Here is a 19,516-nt window from a genome sequence, read left to right on the forward strand (position 1 = left end):
AAGCGTTTCCAACATGGTAACTTTGATTCAATTCTTTTGTTCTGTCTCTCATTACCGGGCCACCTCCAAGATTCGGATCGGGCGCGCTCTCCGGCCTCACCTCGTCTCCCTTTTCCGTCATGAGATGACACCGCATCCATGAGTCTAATGCCGATCTATGTCCCTCCCGGCTACGCACGAAATGCCAATCCCTCTGATGTTACAAGCCCATTCCAATTTCAAGCCCGCGCATCATCTCCCATAACGTTAACAACCGGCCTTCATAATGCGAGCAAGTGTTTTGTACAATAAACAATTCATGCCTGAACGGGGGCAGAAGGGATGCTGTCCCCCACATGTTCTCATGCGTAGGGAAACGGCTAAGAGCCATCTTTGCGATAGTTTTTCTTGCCCATGGTGAAGGGAACGTAGCGGTACTTGATCATGTGCTGAATCTGCTTGCGCACTAGGGGAACCAGAGTCAGATCAAGTGCTCTCCAGCGTGGAACAAGGGAAAGACTTACTCGTCAGGACGAAGAGAATAATCCAGTACATGACCAGCACGGGCCAAAAGACAGGAATGTTGAAGAATTCGAAGAAGGTGCAGAAGAAGGAAATGGCGACGGCACGGGTAGCCCAGTACCAGAATTTGAACTCGGGGAGACGCCTGATGAAGGGTTTGAACTCCTCATCCTGCTTGGTCGGGAGCGTTCCTATGGCCCCGTCTTCCATGTCCTGGTCGATGGCATCGTTGGAAGGGTCGAACTTGGGCTGCAGGAAAGCCAGGAACAAGTTGAGCAGATAGATGCCGAGGGCGTAGGCAACTGTCGGAAGCTTCAGTCAGTGAACTGCGGAAAGCCCGTCATGTCACGTCCTGGGGCTGCCGGCGCATTGAGCATCCAACATACCAATGTACCATCCCTGGATGACAAAAATGCGCACGAAGAAGAGCAGCAGGGTGACGCCGGTCGCGAACCACCTGTAGAGCACAAACGGCGTAGACCGGTCGAGCAGGGCTTGGTAATGCTACTTTTGAATTAGCGCCAACATTTCTCCCGACGGTCGCCATAATCGCCACGGCGTACCCTTTGCAGTTTTGTCGTGTGGGCTGTGACAGCGGCGAAAGGAGTCTGTTCAGGTTCTGGCGCATCCATGTTGAAGACTGGCGGCTCGCCGGGACGGGCTCGGTAGGGGACGTTTGCAGAGAGAGAGAGGGAGAGAGAGAGAGAGAGAGTTGGAAGACTGGCGGCGACGCGAGAGGAGAGCAGGCCCTGGTTGCGGAAAGGGGACACCTTTGAGGACGATCAGGACACCAGCAGAATGCGTGCACACGCACACGCCCGACAGGCCCATATGTGTCTCCTCTGGTTGGCATGGCTGGCCAATCATGTCGCCGGCTTCCTTGCGCCGGTGGAGCAGGTGCACCGTCCCGCACCGTCTGTCCCCGAAAGAAGTCCCTGAAAATGCTGAACTGTTGCTGCTACCCATTTGCAAATTGCACGGTGACCGGTGCCCGCGGTGAGCGTCGTCGGTCTGGAGACTGTCTCCTTCGTACAGACAACATACATGGTAACTACTCCGTGTTCCGCATCATCATCGTCGTACCTGAAGACCTACTCAAGTACGGAGCCACGGAGTGGGCACCTGAGGAATGGAACATCAGCGGCCAACAACCCTCAACTCCAGATACCTCGCCGGCAAATACCCCAAGGCCGTCACTACAAACGTCAACTCGTTCGCAACATCACCACCGCCGTCGCCAATTGTCCTGGCCACTGGTCCAGCGAACCACGTCTGGTTCATGCCCATGCACCACGCCACCACGCCGAGCCCAAACGCAACGGCCGCGCCGATGCCCAATGGCAATCTCGCAGCATCATTCCATCCCTCGAGATCGTAATTCTCAAACCTGCCCTTGCGAAACACATAGTGCTCCTCTAGCAGAATAATCCCATAGCTCGTACACCAGTACCCGAGCAGACTCAGAAAGTTCTGGAGGTACGCGTTGAGCTGTTCTCGTCCACCCACTGCCAGCGCGAGGATGCACGCAAACGAGACCAGGGTCCAAATAAATCGGGGAACCAGAGCCAACGGCCGTGCCAGCTGCTGAAACGACAGGGACGCGCTGTAGATGCTGATGACGTTGGTGTTGATGCCAGACAACACCAGCAATGCGAGGAGAAACTTGGCAAAGCCTCGTGGGTAGAGCACGTCTTGCATCAGATACCCCAGCCCGTCACGCTCATAAGTCTCTCGCCACGCGGGCTTATTGTTCAGGGTAGAGGCCACCACGCAGCCCGCCAGCATGCCAATAGACGTCGGCATCGCGACTCCAAAGCTCGTCATGAGAAAAACCTTGGCGCGGCTGACGTCGGCGCGATAATGGACGTAGTAGTCACTGGCCGTCGTGCACCAGGCGGCGCTGGAACCGTACACGACGGCAATCAAACTGAGCACCGCGCCACTCAACGTGGCGCCCGAGAGGGAGGCGCCCGTCGAGTTGTCGGCGTATTTTCCCGTTTCGCCCAAGATGATGAGAAAGATGACCAAGAAGACGACCCACGCATATCGCTCGTAGACCAAGATGGCGTCAAGTCCAATGAAGGAAATGGCCAGCGCCACCACGGCCAAAACGACGATGCCCACGATCAAGGAGACGTGGCCGTCCGAAACTGCCGTCAACGCGAGGCCGCCCGTGATGCAAGAAACGGCCGCCCACCCCATCTGCTGAATGCAGTTGAGAAGAGCAACAAGCTTGCTCGGCCACCATCCGAAGCTGTACCTGCCCACGCTCATCTGTCGCAGTCCCGTGGCGGCGCCAAACGTCGCACAGTAGCCTGTTACCATGCCGCCGAGAATCGACGCAAAGATGGTGATGAGAATAGCTTGCTTCAGACTCAGTCCAAATTGCCATCCCAGAAAGCCAGTCGCAAAGCAAGACGTGTTCATCGTTCCGCTGGCCCACAGTAGGGCCATGGTAAGCTCTTCCGTCCACGGCACATGTTTCTTGTCCTGCGCGCGCTTCCGAACAATGGCTTCGGATTCGATCCCGACCTTGGCTTCCATGCGGGCTTCGAGGCTGCGCAGTTGGGCAAGCATTCCGCCCTGCTTTGAGCCGGCCATCTCCTCATGTCGTCTGTCATTGGAGCCCAACGTGCCCGGGACAGTCTTTTCATCGCATGTCTTTTGAAGGATGCCCCGGCTTCTCTCTTTGTCGATTGGCATGGCGGGCATCTGATCGATTTGCCGGGCCGGGGAAGAGGCCATTTCATTTGCCAGTTACCGCGCCCAGATTCATTTCGGTAGAAAGATGAAGGAAGATGGGTTGACGGGCCGAAACAGGAAACGGTGGGTTTCTCCCGCCCAATCAACCGCATCACGACCACATCTGAATCCTTTGCTCTGTGCATACGGGAGCAACACTATTCATTACCCGAGAACACTTGACGATGCCAGAGCGCAACGAGGACGCAGATTTCGGCATATGCCATCACTTTTTCTTGTTCTACCTACTTCCCTGTGAGTGGTGGACCCGATTGTTTCGAGTTCAATCCCACAAAGGGCTCAGACTATAGTAGCCCCAACTATCATCCTTTCCCCCTCCCTGCATTTTTCTCCTTCATTTGCTGACGATGCACACAGAAATATGCGGGACGATGACCGAAGTGTATCTACTGTATCCAGAGGCAAGCTATGATCCTCATAGCAGACGAGAAGAGACTTGACATCCAACTCGCAGCGCTCAGACCGCCGGGCCCGTGGCCTGCGGTTATCGTCGACGACGGCGGGTTTGCAGCCAGCCGATATGGGTGTCGATGCGAGAGTATGGAACCATCCGCCGTCGCTACGGTGGAGGCCCGCCAGCCTGGCCAGGCCATCGGCATGGTCGGAGTCCGCACAGCACAAGGCCACTCTCTCGGGACGGCGTTGGCTATAGAGCTGCGCGGGTACGCAGTCAGATTGGCCAGTTCGTCCAGCTGTTTGATGTTCATTACGCCGCAGGCGAGTGTCCAACTGCGCCGTCTCATGGACGGCCTTGGATACTGAATTCGTGGACACAGTGACTGGACTACCGAGGACAAGATGTGCTATATGCGGCAGCAATTATTGCCTCGGATGCTGACAATGGTGCGCCGCTACGTCAACTCGTCCCATAATGACGGACCGAGCATAGACTGAGCCTTGGTGCTGAGTGCAATTCGCCTTACTTGCATATATAACCGTGTCCCATCTTGCCCTTGGAAATTGCTGACTCTGTCCCGTCCTTATGTTGTGTCTGTCCAAAGCAAGCACGTATGCCATTGCCTCCAAGACTCCAGTATTCTAAAATATCGAGTCTATTGTATGCTTTCGCCCCCTCTTTATACAATTTGCTTGTCTGGGAGATGGTGGCAGCCCACCTATTGATGTAACATGCTAATGCAAGTGGACCTACGGAGTACGTGCGGTGGGAAACAGAGCTGCATCTGATCTGGTACCAGTAGGTTTGGCGGTCCATGTGGGAATGTCGAGTCCTTGCGGTGCCCATACGAGCCGAGCAAGTCAGATATTGTCTGAATACCGGAGCAAACTGGCCTCGCAGCCTCCGTGGTACCGATAATGAACGGGAGGGCCAAGATGGCGAGACACTGCCCGGCTCCCCGAATCTAAGATGCAAGCCAGAGTTGTCAGATTCGATTTTCAAAAGCCCCTCTTGAATTTTTCCTCACCGCCTACCAATTCTAGCTCACAATGAGCGACCGCCTTCCCAAAACGGCTGCTTCTCACAACTGCCGCCGCCGAGCAGAGACTGCCAGCAAGTGAAGTAGAAGAAAGATTACATTTTTACCCGGCATCGATTCGCGCCAACGTTGTATTCCAAGTGCAAAAGCAGGCGCTACAATGGCCGATAAGGAGCACTTCAATGCACGCGCGGGATCGTCCTATGCGGCGTCAATTGGCATTACTCAGCGAACCACGCCACTCGAGTGTTCATGGACTGGCGACATGAGAGTCAGGTACCTATGCTTTTCCATTACCACCATTTCTCTTCTCCGTCTTCTTCTTTTCTCTCGTCAAAGGCTTATAGACAAGGTTAGATTCTCAGACTTCCAAGTGAATGAGATCAGCCAAGATGGATCGGTTCTTCATTTGCGTACGATAGGGCTTGGAAACGAGACCACAGTAAGATGGAACGAACCTCTTCATCATCGATACGAGGTCCGAAAACATCAGCTTACTAGTAATGCTTCAACAGCCGCAGCAACCTCAAAGTCAAGACGGCAGCTCAAACACTCAAAATGAAGCCCCAGGAAGCTCACGCCAGGATGGAAAACCTCACACGGAGCCAACGACCGTCGAGATTCCTGACCAAGACATCAGAGTTCTCCAAGACCTCTCTACAGCCCAATTCGCCCAGGACCTCGTCAAGCTCTTCAACCAGGGCAACGGCCCTTCACCCAACGACTCCAGCACGGCTACCTCGCCCGCTCTCGACGACAAGTCCAAACGCGCCCAGCTCCACCAACATGTCCGCCGTATCTTCAAGTCCCGTCTCGACACCACCACCGGCCACGACGGAGTCGTCGTCGCCAGCTTCGTCTCCCCGCGCAACGGCAAGAAGAGCAGAGGACGCCGTGGTCAGCCGGGCGACGACGAACAGATGGGCGAATATCTCCATTTCACGCTGTACAAGGACAACCGCGACACCATGGACGCCGCCAACCAAATTGCCCGCCTCCTCAGAATGAGGCCCCAAACCATTGGGTACGCCGGGACCAAGGACCGCCGCGCATCGACCACGCAGCGCTGCTCGGTGCGGCACCAGCGCAAGCGGGCGCTGGCAGGGCTCAACGACAAGCTCCGGGGCATCTCGACCGGCGATTACGAGTACCGCGAGGAACCCATCCACCTGGGCCAGCTCTTCGGCAACGAATTCGTCATCACCCTCAAGAACTGCAAAATGGCAGACGAAACCGGCACTCAGCCGCCGTCCGAGCGCCTCGCTTCCATGAGGAACAATGTCGAGTCAGCCCTCAAGCACATGTCCTCCCACGGATGGATCAACTATTTTGGCCACCAGCGCTTCGGAACCCACGACGTAGGCACCCACCAAGTCGGCAAGCTCATCCTCGGAGGCGACTTCGAGGCCGCTGTCAGCGCCCTACTCAAGTACGACCCGGAAATCGCAGCCAAAGCCGAAGCCGGCCAGCTCCCCGAAGAACCCTCCAAGAAGGACGATGCCCTTCGCCACCTCGCCTGCATGCTCTTCCAAACAGGCAAGGACCTCAACAGAGCTGCCAAGGTCATCCCGCGGCGTTTTGCAGCAGAATCCTGCATCCTCCGCCACCTCACCCGCATGGGCAAGAGCTCAACGCGTGACTTTGCGGGCGCCATCACACACATCACCCGCGGCCTGCGATCAATGTACCTCCACGCCTATCAATCACACGTGTGGAACCACGCCGCCAGCCAGCGGTACGCCCTCCACGGCACCAAGGTCACAAAGGGTGACTTGGTCATTTCCGAGAGAGAGAGTCAACCCGCCGTCGCGGAACACGACCAGGACGGCGACAAAATCATCAACCCTCTCGAGGACGAGCAAGACGACGCGCCCCTGCGTGCTCGTCCACTCACGGAAGAGGAGGCCGCCAGCGGCAAATACACCGTCTACGACATTGTTCTTCCTTCCCCGGGCTACGACGTGGCTTATCCCGACAACGAAATCGGCAAGTTTTACCAGGAGTTCATGGGCCGCCAAGAGAACGGTAGTCTTGACCCGCACAACATGCGTCGCTTGAGAAGAGAGTTCAGCCTCCCGGGGCGTTATAGGAAGCTGATGCAGCGATTCTTGGGTGATCCCAGTGTGGAGTTCAAGTTGTACGGGGATGACACAGAGCAGATGCACCCTACAGACGTGGATTTGATCAGCGGCCCGAGGAGGAATGGGATTCAGGGGAAGAGGAAGAAGAGAGACGACGACGAGGATGACCCTGGAAAGAGGATCAAGGGTAATGGTCAGGACCAAACTGAGGCAGAAATGGAGGAGGCCAAGAGCGAGCAGGACGCTACGTGTAATAGCGTTGATGCAATGACGGAGACAGAGCCGCCCCCCGAATCTTTCAAGATAGCTGTTGTCCTCAAGTTCCAGCTGGCAAGCAGTGCCTACGCGACAGTTGCGCTCAGAGAACTGATGGGTGATCGCTCGGATGAGGCCACACCATCAGACCAAAGTTAGACAGCTCGTGAGTTTAGATCTTATTCAATGATGTTGAACAATTTAGGAGAATATAGAATAAAATTCCTGAACAACATCCGCCTGCCCACAAGATTGATGCCCCAATGTCACAAGAGTGCAAGGAAAATAAAATTTCCAAAAAGACGCAACAACCCGTTTTCATTCTCTCCAGAAATAATACCCAAAGAGGAACCCCGTCCCATATGCAGTAGTAAGTATGCTTCTCTTCGCAAAGTATTCGTGGCGCTTGTGCACGCGTTTCGTATGAATGCGATGGTCTTATAATATGTGCAGACTTCTGTGGAACAGCAAATATAAAAGTGTGCGGTATTGATGTTCATGCGTCCGAGCCTTCGTTGAGCCCGGTTTCATAATTCTAAGTGCGAATCGGTGGTAGGCATGGACCCCATGATATACTTACGTATGTTGAGGAGAAAAACTAGGGGGCCGAGATGTTCTCCGCAGAGCTGAGCCGATGCAAATACCCCGTTACCACGAATTGTATACAGTTGCTTCATGGTATTTTATGGCGTTGACTGTTGCTTTTCCCATTTCCATACAGAGGATAGATATTTAACCATGTTAACTCGCTTAGGGCGCATGTCGAGCATCCAGGGGTGCTCGAGCATCTTCCACGGGCTAGCTCGGCGATCGGGTCGCTTCTCTAGGCTGTCCAAAGGTCAGCAAATGAACAAGGAATGCAAAGTCGAGACACCCACCAGCACTCGATGAAATACTTGAAATTGTCGCTCCAGTACACGTTCACGTCAGGCTCATCCCTGAGCTTCGGCACTGGTTGCCGGACGATGTATGTCAGCAGATCGATTAATCCTGCTCTCGGCTGCGACTCAGTCCCGTCGGCCGGGAATGGGAAGCGATTTTGAGCAACTTCGAGCAATGTTACGCCCGTAGACCACACGTCTGATGTAATTGTGTATGACTGGCCTGTGATGCGTTCAGGTGCCATGTAATAACTGGTGCCGATGAAGGTGTTGGCCTCTCCCTTGGTTCCAAAATCGCCAGAAACTCCAAAGTCACACAGCTTCACTGCTCCATCTCGACACAAGAGGATATTTGATGGTTTAATGTCTCGATGGATGATCCGTCGAGTGTGCAGGTAAGTGAGCCCCAACAATACACCCTCGGCGATCTTTCCCAGAACCTTCTCTCCTGTTCGGCCGTCTTGTAGTTTGACCTCTTTATAAATGCTGTCCAGTGACCCGCCTTCACAGAACTCCATAGCAATGGAGATGGTGGCCGTGGATGGGTCGACAAACGCACCGTAATAACGACAGATATGCTCTGATGCGCAATCCTTGTTGAAGCCCAGCTCTCGTACAATCTGCTTCTTGACATCAGGGTCCGGGTTTGTAGTAATGACCTGTAACCCATGTTAGCCCACGTCAGAGTCGAGCAGCCACGGGTAGACCGTTTACTTTGAGCGCAAACACAGTCTTGCGTTCTTTCAGCCTGCACCTGGTAACAGCACCCCCGGCGCCTTCACCAAGATGACCGAGCTCCTCAATCAAGTTGTTCATGCTGGCAATTCTCCAGCCTTCATCATCAAGGTCCTCAACATCAGCTTCTTTGAGCTTCTCCATAGTCCAGCCAGCAAACATGCCAGACTCTTGATGACTGCCATCTCTATCCACGGAGACACAGCCTTCGCTTCTCTCAGAATACATGGACCCCACAGCCGATACGGGATCTGGAGTCCCCTGAGCTCTCGTCACGGGAATGCCATACTGCGAAGCAAAAGAAAGCGCAGAAAATTGAGATCCTGCCGACGTAGGGTTACTTGCCCTGCCGTCTAAAGGGCCAAAGCTGCCTGACCTCGAGTGAGCTGCGCTGCTTTCGCTGCCGCCGTCGGCAGACTGGCCAGGTTGGATTCCCTGCGATCCGGGCGGCTGCTCATACGGTGTTACTCGCGTGCCCATAGGCGTGGCCAGATGTAAGGTTGGAAGCGGTGGTCTTGAAGGAGCCGGCTGGACTTGTTGCTGGTTGCCAACAGGCTTCACATTAGGAGAGGCAGGAATAGAAATACCGAGCCTCGGCGGACGGCCAGCCGAGCGGCCTCCAGGAATGGCGGGTCTGAGGATTGGAGCGGGAGATGAAAGTTGAGGAACGACATTGGAAGGGGCAGAGGTCGGCGGCGCAGCAGCAAGAATAGGCTGTTTGAGGGAGAAATTCCGGTCAGTTCATTCTATGCAGGAGAGAGTCCCGTCCACAAGTGCGGCACTCACCAATTGCGCTGCTGGGTCCGCGTTCTGTGACTGCGAGCTGGATGTGTCCGCCATGACAACGAAGCCTACACGCCAGGGCCGGGGCCAGGGCGGCTACCGGAGAGCTGCAAACGAGGAAACGGCACCTCAGAAGCTTCTTACGGCGAAAATCGGCCGTGATGGTGGCTGTGGTCGCTGGCAACAGGTAGGAGAGACGGCACCCGGGGAGGAGGGCGGGACAAGCAAGCAGAAACGAGGCAGAAGAAAGAAGTTGATCAAAGTAAACCAGCTCTGCTGAGGGAGGGTGGTTGGGAAGCGTCGAGAGCTGATGTTGTCTTGGCTCAATCGAAGGAAGACAGTTGAGTTTGGTCGTTTTTTCGAGGCCCGAAAAGTCGGGCAAAGCACACGCAAGCTAGAGTTGAATGATGCTCTGTGGACACTTGACGATGAGGAGGGGTGCTCCAGTGGGGACGGGGCCGCTTGATTTGCGAAGTGCAGTCTGCTCTGGTCTGGCGGAATTCAGATGGTCCAACAGTCCCGAGATTCTGCTTTCGTTCGAATGAGAGTCGGGGAGAAAGGAAGCTAGTATATTGTATTGAGGCTTCGAGCACTTGGTGGCTTCAACACGAGCGATGGACGGCGGGGAGTAGGAAAGGGGGAGAGCAAGTTGAATGCAAAATAAAAGTGATTTGGAAAAGAAGGAATGGCCTGCATCTGGCGTGGGTTGAGGAGGATTTCAGTGTTTCAACGCAGCTCAGAAGGCAGCGGGATGAAGGAGGTGCAGGTGCAGGTGCAGGGGCGGGTGCGGGTGCGGGTGGGAACACTGCTTGGGGCAGGAGAGGACAGGCAACAGGCAACAGGCGACAAGGCGACAGGGCGACAGAGGGACCAGCAGCTGGCTTGAGCGGCAGCCTGAGCTGGGCGGCATGGACAGACGAGCAGACTGGACGGGCCGAGGGCTTGGGCGAGACACCCACTCCGTACTCGGTACTACTTGATTGGCGTCAAATTGTCTACACACCAGTACCTACTTAAGTAAGTACTCGAGTACTTGCTTGGTAGGTATCTTTAGGTGCCGGGAACACAGCTGCTGCTTGCATCTGCACATCGGCGTTGCCGCGACATACCCGAGAACACAAGTGCGCGAACCAAGTGCTGCTGCTGTCAGGTCGAATGTTGTTGTCAGTACGGAGTGCTCCCTCCGTACTCCGTACTCCGACCTGCAACAGTTCAACGCTTCAAGACCGGTTCTTGATCTGTGCACCCAGCGCTCGAGGCACTGCGGCTCCGCACTCGGTAATTGCTCATACGTACATCACCATGAACACCGGGGGTGACGAGCCTGCGGTGTTCTGCTTCAAGTGGCTGAAAGGCTCCATGATGCCAAAAACTTTGGTGGACACTGGGCGCTAATCCGCGAGCCGCTGCCACGCTCCGAGCACCAGCACGGTCCGTACTCAAGTGAAGTACCTAGGTACTTACTTAGGTACGTAGTTCGACGTTACGTGCCCGGTGCTGGTCCGCTACCTGGGTACTTCTGAAAGACACTCAAGTAGCCGCCTCGATAGTGCACTCCCGACACCAGTTAACCCACGTCGGCCCCCAATGCCGACACCCACCCACAACCCGTGAAACGTCCAAGCCACCGGCCGGCGGAGCTTCCATGGCTCCTCCATGTACAGTGTACAGACTCAAAAGCATCTCCAGGGCTTTCAATATTGATTGCCCTTTATATTAGTGCCAGCATCTCTCCGGTCAGGTTCTCAAGTACGCACCACGCAAGTGCCTGCCTGCTTAAGTACTTACTCAAGTAAGTACTAAGTAGGTTAAGTACGTAACCACCTGCGTGCCCGGACACTTGACCCGTACTCCATTTTCTGCAGTTCCACGGGCAGGCCACAGCAGTTGTAACAGGATGCAGAGCCTCCGATCGACAGCTTTCCTCCTCAAATCCTTCCCCTCCTCCCTTTGTCGTCAAAACCTGGACCTCGGACAAGGCCGAGGTAGTTACCTAGGTACCTACCTAGGCATGTTCCTAGTATGTTGCGGATATGATGCACGGAGTACGGAGTAGTATGTCATGTAACTAACCGAGCGGCGAGCACAGAGACAGCAGCGATGCCCCAAGAAATTGACGGCAACTCGTCCGGCTTCACCCAGTAAGTTCCTCTGCACAGTCCTATGCATTCAGCGGTCACATATCCTTTCAACGCATCTGTTGTGCTCCCCACCAACCCCTGTTGCTCTACATGTCAGGGCTTGCCTCGGTCTGTTCTGCCATGGCCTGTTCAACGTGTGGTGCGACCCTACCAGCCACTACCCAAAGCTGGCCTGGTTGCTGGGTTCGTCTTCAGGCTGGCCAACGAGACTGGGCCACCGGGAGGTCGTTTGAGGGTGAAGGCGCGCGTGTGGAGGTGTGAAAGACCAAAGGAAGCCTGATTGATCTTGGTGGCCGTCACAGTGACTGGCCGTACTTTTCCCCTCCGCTGCCCAAGCTCTCTGCTCGAAACCCCTCTTTTTCGCTGCTGCCCGCCTCGCAAAAGGGCCTTCAAATTCAGCTTGGCAAGCAGTATCTGGCATGATTCCGCCAGGGACCGTGGCCACTGGTGAGTGATGGGACAGGATAGACTGAGCGGCTACGTTTCGCTTTGTCCAGACCTTGCTCCCATAGTGCATCATACATCATGATGGCCTTTGGATACAACATGGGTAATCAGGCAGCGCTGGATCGGCATGGCAGTTCCTTCACAAGGCTCAACGCCCGGTCCAGCTGTCAGCCTCAGGAGCGAGCAAGCAGATTCCCTATTGAGTAGAGAGAGTATGGAGGTTTCAGGGATGTGAAGCACGTATTGTGTGAGATCGGGAAAGGAGTTGACTACGTAGAGTAGTGTCGTTGCAGCCATGGGGAGAAGGACTCCGTACCAGTGGGCGGATCGGATCTTCCACAAGACGTTGGCCGGCGTCACTCAATCATGTATTTGATGTGCATGGGCAACTCCATGAATGCTCTCTGCTCGCCCACCAGACATCGCATCTACAATACGCTACTCATTCGAGTCAATTACGATTCAGAAGCCCGGCAGAAGAATCCCACACAATCCAAGTATGTCGAGCCATGCCTTCGCAAGACTCCATTATCCGGTCTGTCAGTGGCATCGTATTTATTTCGTACAACCTCGTCCTTGAAGATGCAGTCGCATTCGTCGTCCGCCACCTGTCTCAGCATACTGTTCAGTGTTGCACCATGGAGTACTCCGTACCCAGTGGACCTTGCGTCTCGCTTGCAAACCCGCTGGGATTGTGGCCGGCTGGTGCCACCAGGGAAGATGCGTTCACCAACTAGTACTCCGTATTGATGACGACTCCCGCCTACAAGCGCGCGTCTACCCACCTCCATGTTGTGTGGTACTGTATCAGTACTGAGAAGCGTAGTTTCGAAAGGAGATCCTCATCCTCGAGTTGCGTGTGCGTGGTACGGAGTACAGAAGGCGTAAAAGAGCCCCTTGAATTTCGGAATCAGCGCAGGACAATGCAACACCACAGGCATTGTAAGGCATTGCGACCAAAAGAACTTGGAGGAAAGACGAAAAACACCGACGCTGACGCGCATCGCATTCGATGCACTCAGCTCACGGCGACGCTTACGCCAAGGTCTCAAAGCAGGTACGAGGCACACCCAGGAGCCCACCTACCTGCTCCTGCCGAACATGCCTGTTCCTGGCCTGACTTGCTGACTCCGAACGGCTGTCCCGAGTCCCGAGTCCTGACTTTGACGAGCCACTGACTTACCGCCCCACCAAAAATTTGATTTGGCCCCACCCAACATTAAAGTCCAAACTATTTTTTCTTCCATGCCGTGATGCAACAGCCGGCTCGCCAGGACACTTTGAAGTAATCCAACTACAATGCAGGTCGATGTTCACCATGCCTGACCGGGGAACACTACGCGGCGCCGTAGATTTTAAAGAGCTGGATTCTGCCTCCGATATCGACAATGCACCCAAGGTTGGGTCCTCCGCAGAGTCGGACTACCTGGACAACTCTGGAGCAAGAAAACGACGACGAACAACACCTGTAGACGGTGACGCCGACTCACTAAACCCTGGCCCAAGCGAGGATGAAGACGACAGCGGGGATGACGAGCGGCGTCTCCAGACACTTCTCTCAACCATCAAGGCACCGTCCCGAATAAGGCGAGCAACAGATCACATCCAAGTTGAACGTGACGCCAGGATCCAACCGCAGAATCCAATTCTGGCACCAACCGACCCGAACACAAGCTTCTCAAGCCTCCAAGTTCGACCATGGCTCGTACAGTCACTTGCAAATATGGCTATCAACCGGCCTACGGGTATTCAGAAGGGCTGTATACCTGAAATTCTCAAGGGCCGAGATTGCATTGGTGGCAGCAGAACCGGCTCCGGAAAGACAGTCGCCTTTGCCGTTCCCATATTGCAAAAATGGGCAGAGGATCCCAGCGCTGTATTTGGAGTCATTTTGACGCCTACACGAGAACTGGCACTCCAGATATATGAGCAGTTCAAGGCCATTTCGTCTCCGCAGAGTTTGAAAGCTATCCTAGTCACTGGTGGCTCCGACATGCGACCTCAAGCCATCGCCATGGCGCGGCGACCACACCTCATTATCGCTACCCCTGGGCGATTGGCGGATCATATTCGAAGCTCTGGAGAGGACACCATATGTGGGTTGCGGCGAGTCCGTTTCGTTGTCCTCGACGAGGCTGATCGGCTGCTTCATGCAACTGGGCCCGGTAGCATGCTGCCTGATGTTGAGCAATGCTTGTCGGTTTTGCCCCCTGCGGCGGAGCGGCAAACACTCTTGTTCACGGCAACGATTACACCCGAAGTGAGAGCACTCAAGAAAATGCCGCAGAAACCAGGGAAACAACCCGTCTTCGTGTGCGAGGTCGATACCCAGATGCTTGCTATTCCGACAACCCTGCATCAGACCCATATTCAGATCCCCATCACTCACAAGGAGCATTATCTGCATGTTTTCCTCCTCACCGAAGGAAATAAGAACAAGACCATCATCATTTTCTGCAACAGAACGTCTACTGCAGAATACCTGCACCATCTTCTTCGACTTCTCGACCATCGCGTCACGTCGTTGCACTCCAAACTTGCCCAACGGCAACGAATTGACAACCTCGCCCGGTTCCGTGCGTCTGCAGCCCGCATTCTGGTAGCGACAGATGTTGCTGCACGAGGCCTGGATATCCCTGAAGTGAGCCTCGTTGTCAACTACGATATCCCCAGGGACCCGGGCGACTACATCCACAGAGTCGGTCGTACTGCTCGTGCTGGACGCAAGGGCGAGTCCGCGACGTTTGTCGGACAACGAGATGTCGAGCTTGTATTGGCCATTGAGAAGCGAGTAGGCAGACAGATGGATGCTTGGGGGGAAGAGGGTGTGAACTTGGAAACCAGAGTTATTCGTGATGCGCTAAAGGTCGTGAGTGAGAAGAAGAGAGAGGCCCTGCTGGAGGTCGAAGAGGGCAGAGAGGTTGGCGGCAAGCGAAAGAGAGCGAAGATGAAGCTCCGAGCTGAGTAGATTGCCTTGAAACAGAACAGCGAAGAACGTGTACCCTTGCCCTGTGTTGGCTTTTTTTTAACATGGTAATACCGTGAGAGGCGGTTTCAGCCATGGTGGAAGATGTAGCACGGACGCGGTTTCATTGACGAGGCCTACATGTTGGTCCGCTGTACGTTTTACGGATTCTAATTTAATTCTCTTACAGGTAAGAGAGGATACAGTATAGGTCCCTCTGTTGAATCATCTTGCTGTTCGACCAGGAGAGGAGGCCGGGCAATTGGTAGCGTCAGAATGCACCAGCTGCACCATTCCAACCGTGCACCCATCGGCCGCTTCTAGTATGAGACGGTGAAACGGCGCTCTCCCTTCCCTGCCGGTCCTTGCATCTCGGGTGCAAAAATAGAGCGAGCACCGTTTCGGAACCCGGCGTCGGAACATGAACCATGAACCACGAACCGTGGTGGCCGCCAAAGACGTGGGAGCCAAGGGGACCACGTCGGCCTCCGCCGGCGTTGGTCTCATCGGCAAGCCGTCACGGGACATTGAGTTGCACAGGCGGCCAGGTCGATTGCGCCTCGGTGCCGCCACTCGTCTGCCCGTCGTCGGCGGCAAGTGCTCCAACGCGAAGCGCCAAGTGGGCAGACGCAGCCGTCGTCAAAAGCAGGCCGCCGTGACAAGACTTGAAGACCCTACCTGCTACCCAACCAAGTACACATGAACTCGCTCTCGGTCAAGCCCCGACCCCTCACTGAGGCTTATGGCTCCGGAAAGCAAGGAAGCAGGCAAGCAGGCGCGCGACGGATCCGTCGGATAACGACAGAGAAAAAGCAGAGCAAGTCGAGTCGAGTCGAGTCGAGTCGAGCGGCGTCGAGTTGCAGGGTGAATTGACAGGTCACAAGGCTGAGAAAACGGCCCGGCCGTCAATGGCCTCAAATTGTTGAATCAGGAAAGTGGGGCACCCACGACCGCCACCAGACAGCCTTCCAAGACGGCTTCTAGAAGGAGGGACCGAAGACACTTTGGCTCGCGGCAGTCTTGGGGTTGTTATAACTACTTACTCCGTCCTGTGCTTGTGCTGCCTTGGGATCCGGAGCAAGCCGACGATGCTGGTTCCGGGTTTTTTTTTTTAGCTTGGCTTTTATTTCATTTCATCGTCTTTCTGACAGCAGGGTAAGATGCAAAAAAAAAAGGTGCCGCTTGGCGCGGTCGGGACGAGGGCGATGGCGTCGGCAGCCAGCTCGTGGTCGGGAACAACGGCTATGTCCGGGAAATCTCCTCGCATCACATCACGGTCATGTGGCCAATATGCCGGGATGGAGGACTCTGGTGCGAACTTCTCTTCCTTTTCTGTTCTTCCCTCCCCCCCCCCCGGTATGGTCCGTGGGCCGCTTGACGGGGCGCGACGCGTACTCACCCGCGTGGCTTCGTCGGCACGGCGTCTGGGAAGAGGCCGAGCTGGCGACATCAGCCTATTGTGTGGGTGGGACCGGTGGTTGAGTAGTAGGCGGGGAGCCGATGAGTCAGAAGAATGGCTGATTCCATCTCGACGTTTGGGACGAAAACTTTTGGGACCGGAAAGCAGGCGGAATAAAGGGTGTGGTACGGAGTAAATACTCGGATCTCCCGTACATGACATGGTACGAGGTTGCTTTGTTGCCGACGACGGTGACTAGACCAGACTTGAGCTCCCTTGCCTGACCCTGGAAGGCCCCTGGAAGGCAGGCCATTGAGGATCTCGGTTGAACAAGGCACATGATCTGAGGTGGAGATGAAGACGAAAAAAGAAGGTAAAACGTGTTTGTTGCGCGCACAATTGTGCCCAGTCCAGGCTTGCGTGAAAGGGTTTGATCGATTGTTCAACAGATGCCATCGGCTTACGTAGGCGCTGAGGCTGGGCCCGGCACCGACTCGAGGTTCAAGCTTGGCTTTGGGCAGGTGATGTATGCCAGGTATGCCTTGATCACTCGGAGTACGTAACCATCGTAATGTCATGGCGTATGAGTCATCTGAATCATTCAGTCCCTGGCCTCGGACTGGGCGAAATGACGCCCCGCAGCAGTCTCCGTCGCACTGGTCGGTACGTACTAGTCAGTCGCAGCTGCCTGCCGAAGGAGTCATCATCAAACCAGTACTCAGCCCTACGCAGCGCAGTTGCCAGTGCTGCCGCCAAGTGTGGCTTTGGTCGCCTTCGGGTCCGTCGCATTGTCTGTCCAGCGTCGGTCATGCTACCCCGTACAGTGTGTGAATGTACGGAGCACGGACTACATGTCCCTCTCCGCGCTCCGCCGCCGGCAATTGTGGGTGTCAGCGAATGCGAGGAATGCATGATGCGGCTAGCATTGGACTTGGCTTCACCCAGAAGCAAAACATGCACACGTTGCCCGTGCAGCACAACACCGAGTCCTAGTGTTGCGAACAATGGAATGGCGATGGAAGGCCTCGACACTTGCCTTTGCGAGCCACGGACAAGTGCGTCGGGACGAATTTGAAATGCATCCGCGCATAGGCGGAGTTAGGCCGCCGTCGATAAGGAACAACGCGAGACAAACGCCGATTCTCCCACCACTGGCTGGGAGCTGGACTCACGACTGGTTGACTCACCGCCGCTGTCGCCGTCGCTGTCGCTGTCGTTATTGCTGTCACAGACAGACTCATCGTGAACGACGGGAGCGAGAGCGAAACCCCACCCCAATGCTTCGCTGTTTGGACCTGGGCCTCCTCGCGTAAAAGCACCTCTGATGGATGGCGCCTTGCGTGTGTTTCGGCGGGGACTGCTACCCTCGGACACGAGACGCCAACCGGTCCTTAAGCCCGCCCGGCTAACACTTATGGCCATCACATCCCAGCTTTGTCAGCCAGGTCAACGGGTCGGATTTAGTCAGCGGTTGCGTAGGAATCGACCGCCCTGATGGCGTTACGCTTTCTGGGAGCTGGCAGTCGCACCCAGTCGATGTTGCACCAGGAATGTGTCACGCCCCACCCTGATTGCTAAGATCCAACGCCCGCATCCCTGCGCCGGTGTCAAGTCGCTGCCCGGGGCCGCGTCCGCAAAGTCCGCTTAGCAGCGTTGCTGTCTTTGGTCTTTGTGTGCGCGTCGGCCTCGTCGTCGTCGTCGGCCTCGGCCTCGTCAACATTGATAAGTATCACGCTTCGCCGCCCCTCCCCTCCCGTTGCCTCCCGGCAGCCCTTGGAAACGTCAATCCAACCCATCACCAAGCAAACTGAACGGCCCCTACCCAATACAGCCCGATCGCACGCAGTACCTGCCGCTGGCCGTCACATCATTCGTCCGGCTTCTCTCATCACCACCGCCCTGAAGCAACCGCACACACTTGACCTGTTTCGACACCCCTGTCCGCTACAACGCTACACCGGCTTTCCGCAATCGGGTCCTGCTTGACTCTTGACTCTTGACTCTTGAGTCACCCATTTGTCCACCCCAGCCAGGCCAAAGACAATAAAATAAAATCAATTCACCGCAGCGACACCCAAGCATAAAGGAACTCGCTTCCCTCCATCCATCAAAAATGCCTACTGCAGCAGTATCTCAGCCTCAGCTCCCCAATCTCGCCCCAACCTACTACTCCCGCGTGCCATCTGCTTCCAGAAAGACCATGTCCATCACGCAGACCTACTACCTCGCCCACAAGGCCCGGGCCAAGCTCTCCCGCGAGGCTGCCCAGCCCGACCACGACCTCCGTCTCCTCGTCGGTCACGCCAACCTGCTCGACTCCCTGATGCTTGAACTGGCCGATGCCGAGCGTGAGCAGGAGCGGTGGTTTAACCAGTCCGTCCGCGGCGCCAGCAGCAACAATACCAAGGCCGGCGAGCGTCGTGTGCAGTGGGCCGATCGCGTCGTCGAGGAATCCGACTCTTCCGACTCCGACTCCGACTCCGACTCCGACTTTGACGAGGACGACGTTGAGATGGCCAATGCCGTCTCCGTCCGAGTCCCCGTCGCCGCCCAGCAGGCCCAGCTTGTCGACGAGGACGACGACCTCGAGGAGGACTACGCACATCTCGAACTTGTCCGAACCCCTTCTCACTCCAACTCGCCACCCGAGCTCGTGGACCACGACTCTGAATCCTCAGACGACGAGTCCATGCCACCCTCGCCAGCCGACGCCTCGCTGCCCTACAACGAAAAGGAAGCCGCCAAGGAGGGAGAGGAAGCAATCTTCAACGACGAGTACTACGTCCCCCAACAGCCGTCAGCAGGTCTGGTGACCGCCATCTCGGTATACTGAGACTGCCCGACGACCGCTCCAACAAACAAATACTCGACATGGCTTCTTCTTCCCACTCTACTGCTCTAGCGACTTTTTCTTCCCATTCCAGCGATTGCATGGCACCGGCGTTCCATCATAGACATGATACCACATTGGGCATTCAAGGGCTTCACCAAAAGAGAGGCGTCACTTTCTTCGGTACATCACCACTCACGGGCAAACAGGACCTTTTTACTTTTCTTTTTTTTTTCTCGGTGGAGGGGGACATATGTTGGCAGAGTTACCACGGCGCATGTATCTGGCGAGTAAAAAGA

At 55.5% G+C, this 19,516-nt stretch overlaps 7 protein-coding genes across 7 annotated transcripts; 4 read left to right on the forward strand and 3 right to left on the reverse strand.

The window, feature by feature from the left end:
• Window positions 1-359: 359 nt before the first annotated feature.
• On the reverse strand, window positions 360-1,133 carry MAM_02334 (RER1 protein; the record flags this gene model as incomplete). The annotated part of the gene is made up of 4 exons (XM_040821133.1): window positions 360-445; window positions 504-803; window positions 888-1,005; window positions 1,065-1,133. 4 exons carry the CDS (start codon window positions 1,131-1,133, stop codon window positions 360-362), a joined length of 573 nt encoding a protein of 190 aa, XP_040680547.1.
• A 505-nt stretch (window positions 1,134-1,638) lies between these two features.
• MAM_02335 (Permease, cytosine/purines, uracil, thiamine, allantoin) lies at window positions 1,639-3,204 on the reverse strand (the record flags this gene model as incomplete). Its single annotated transcript, XM_040821134.1, has 1 exon — window positions 1,639-3,204. One exon carries the CDS (start codon window positions 3,202-3,204, stop codon window positions 1,639-1,641), a length of 1,566 nt encoding a protein of 521 aa, XP_040680548.1.
• Window positions 3,205-5,203: 1,999 nt separating this feature from the next.
• Window positions 5,204-7,195, forward strand: MAM_02336 (Pseudouridine synthase TruD, eukaryotic; the record flags this gene model as incomplete). The annotated part of the gene is made up of 1 exon (XM_040821135.1): window positions 5,204-7,195. The coding sequence occupies one exon, from the start codon at window positions 5,204-5,206 to the stop codon at window positions 7,193-7,195; it is 1,992 nt and encodes a 663-aa protein (XP_040680549.1).
• Window positions 7,196-7,719: 524 nt separating this feature from the next.
• MAM_02337 (MAP kinase kinase 1) lies at window positions 7,720-9,492 on the reverse strand (the record flags this gene model as incomplete). Its single annotated transcript, XM_040821136.1, has 4 exons — window positions 7,720-7,864; window positions 7,915-8,576; window positions 8,632-9,366; window positions 9,439-9,492. The coding sequence occupies 4 exons, from the start codon at window positions 9,490-9,492 to the stop codon at window positions 7,720-7,722; spliced, it is 1,596 nt and encodes a 531-aa protein (XP_040680550.1).
• Window positions 9,493-13,341: 3,849 nt separating this feature from the next.
• MAM_02338 (ATP-dependent RNA helicase DBP8) lies at window positions 13,342-14,991 on the forward strand (the record flags this gene model as incomplete). The annotated part of the gene is made up of 1 exon (XM_040821137.1): window positions 13,342-14,991. One exon carries the CDS (start codon window positions 13,342-13,344, stop codon window positions 14,989-14,991), a length of 1,650 nt encoding a protein of 549 aa, XP_040680551.1.
• A 418-nt stretch (window positions 14,992-15,409) lies between these two features.
• On the forward strand, window positions 15,410-15,691 carry MAM_02339 (uncharacterized protein; the record flags this gene model as incomplete). The annotated part of the gene is made up of 1 exon (XM_040821138.1): window positions 15,410-15,691. One exon carries the CDS (start codon window positions 15,410-15,412, stop codon window positions 15,689-15,691), a length of 282 nt encoding a protein of 93 aa, XP_040680552.1.
• A 2,809-nt stretch (window positions 15,692-18,500) lies between these two features.
• Window positions 18,501-19,220, forward strand: MAM_02340 (uncharacterized protein; the record flags this gene model as incomplete). The annotated part of the gene is made up of 1 exon (XM_040821139.1): window positions 18,501-19,220. One exon carries the CDS (start codon window positions 18,501-18,503, stop codon window positions 19,218-19,220), a length of 720 nt encoding a protein of 239 aa, XP_040680553.1.
• Between the last annotated feature and the right edge of the window lie 296 nt (window positions 19,221-19,516).

This window comes from Metarhizium album (assembly GCF_000804445.1).
Source record: "Metarhizium album ARSEF 1941 chromosome Unknown scaffold_4, whole genome shotgun sequence".
Lineage (NCBI taxonomy): Eukaryota > Fungi > Ascomycota > Sordariomycetes > Hypocreales > Clavicipitaceae > Metarhizium > Metarhizium album.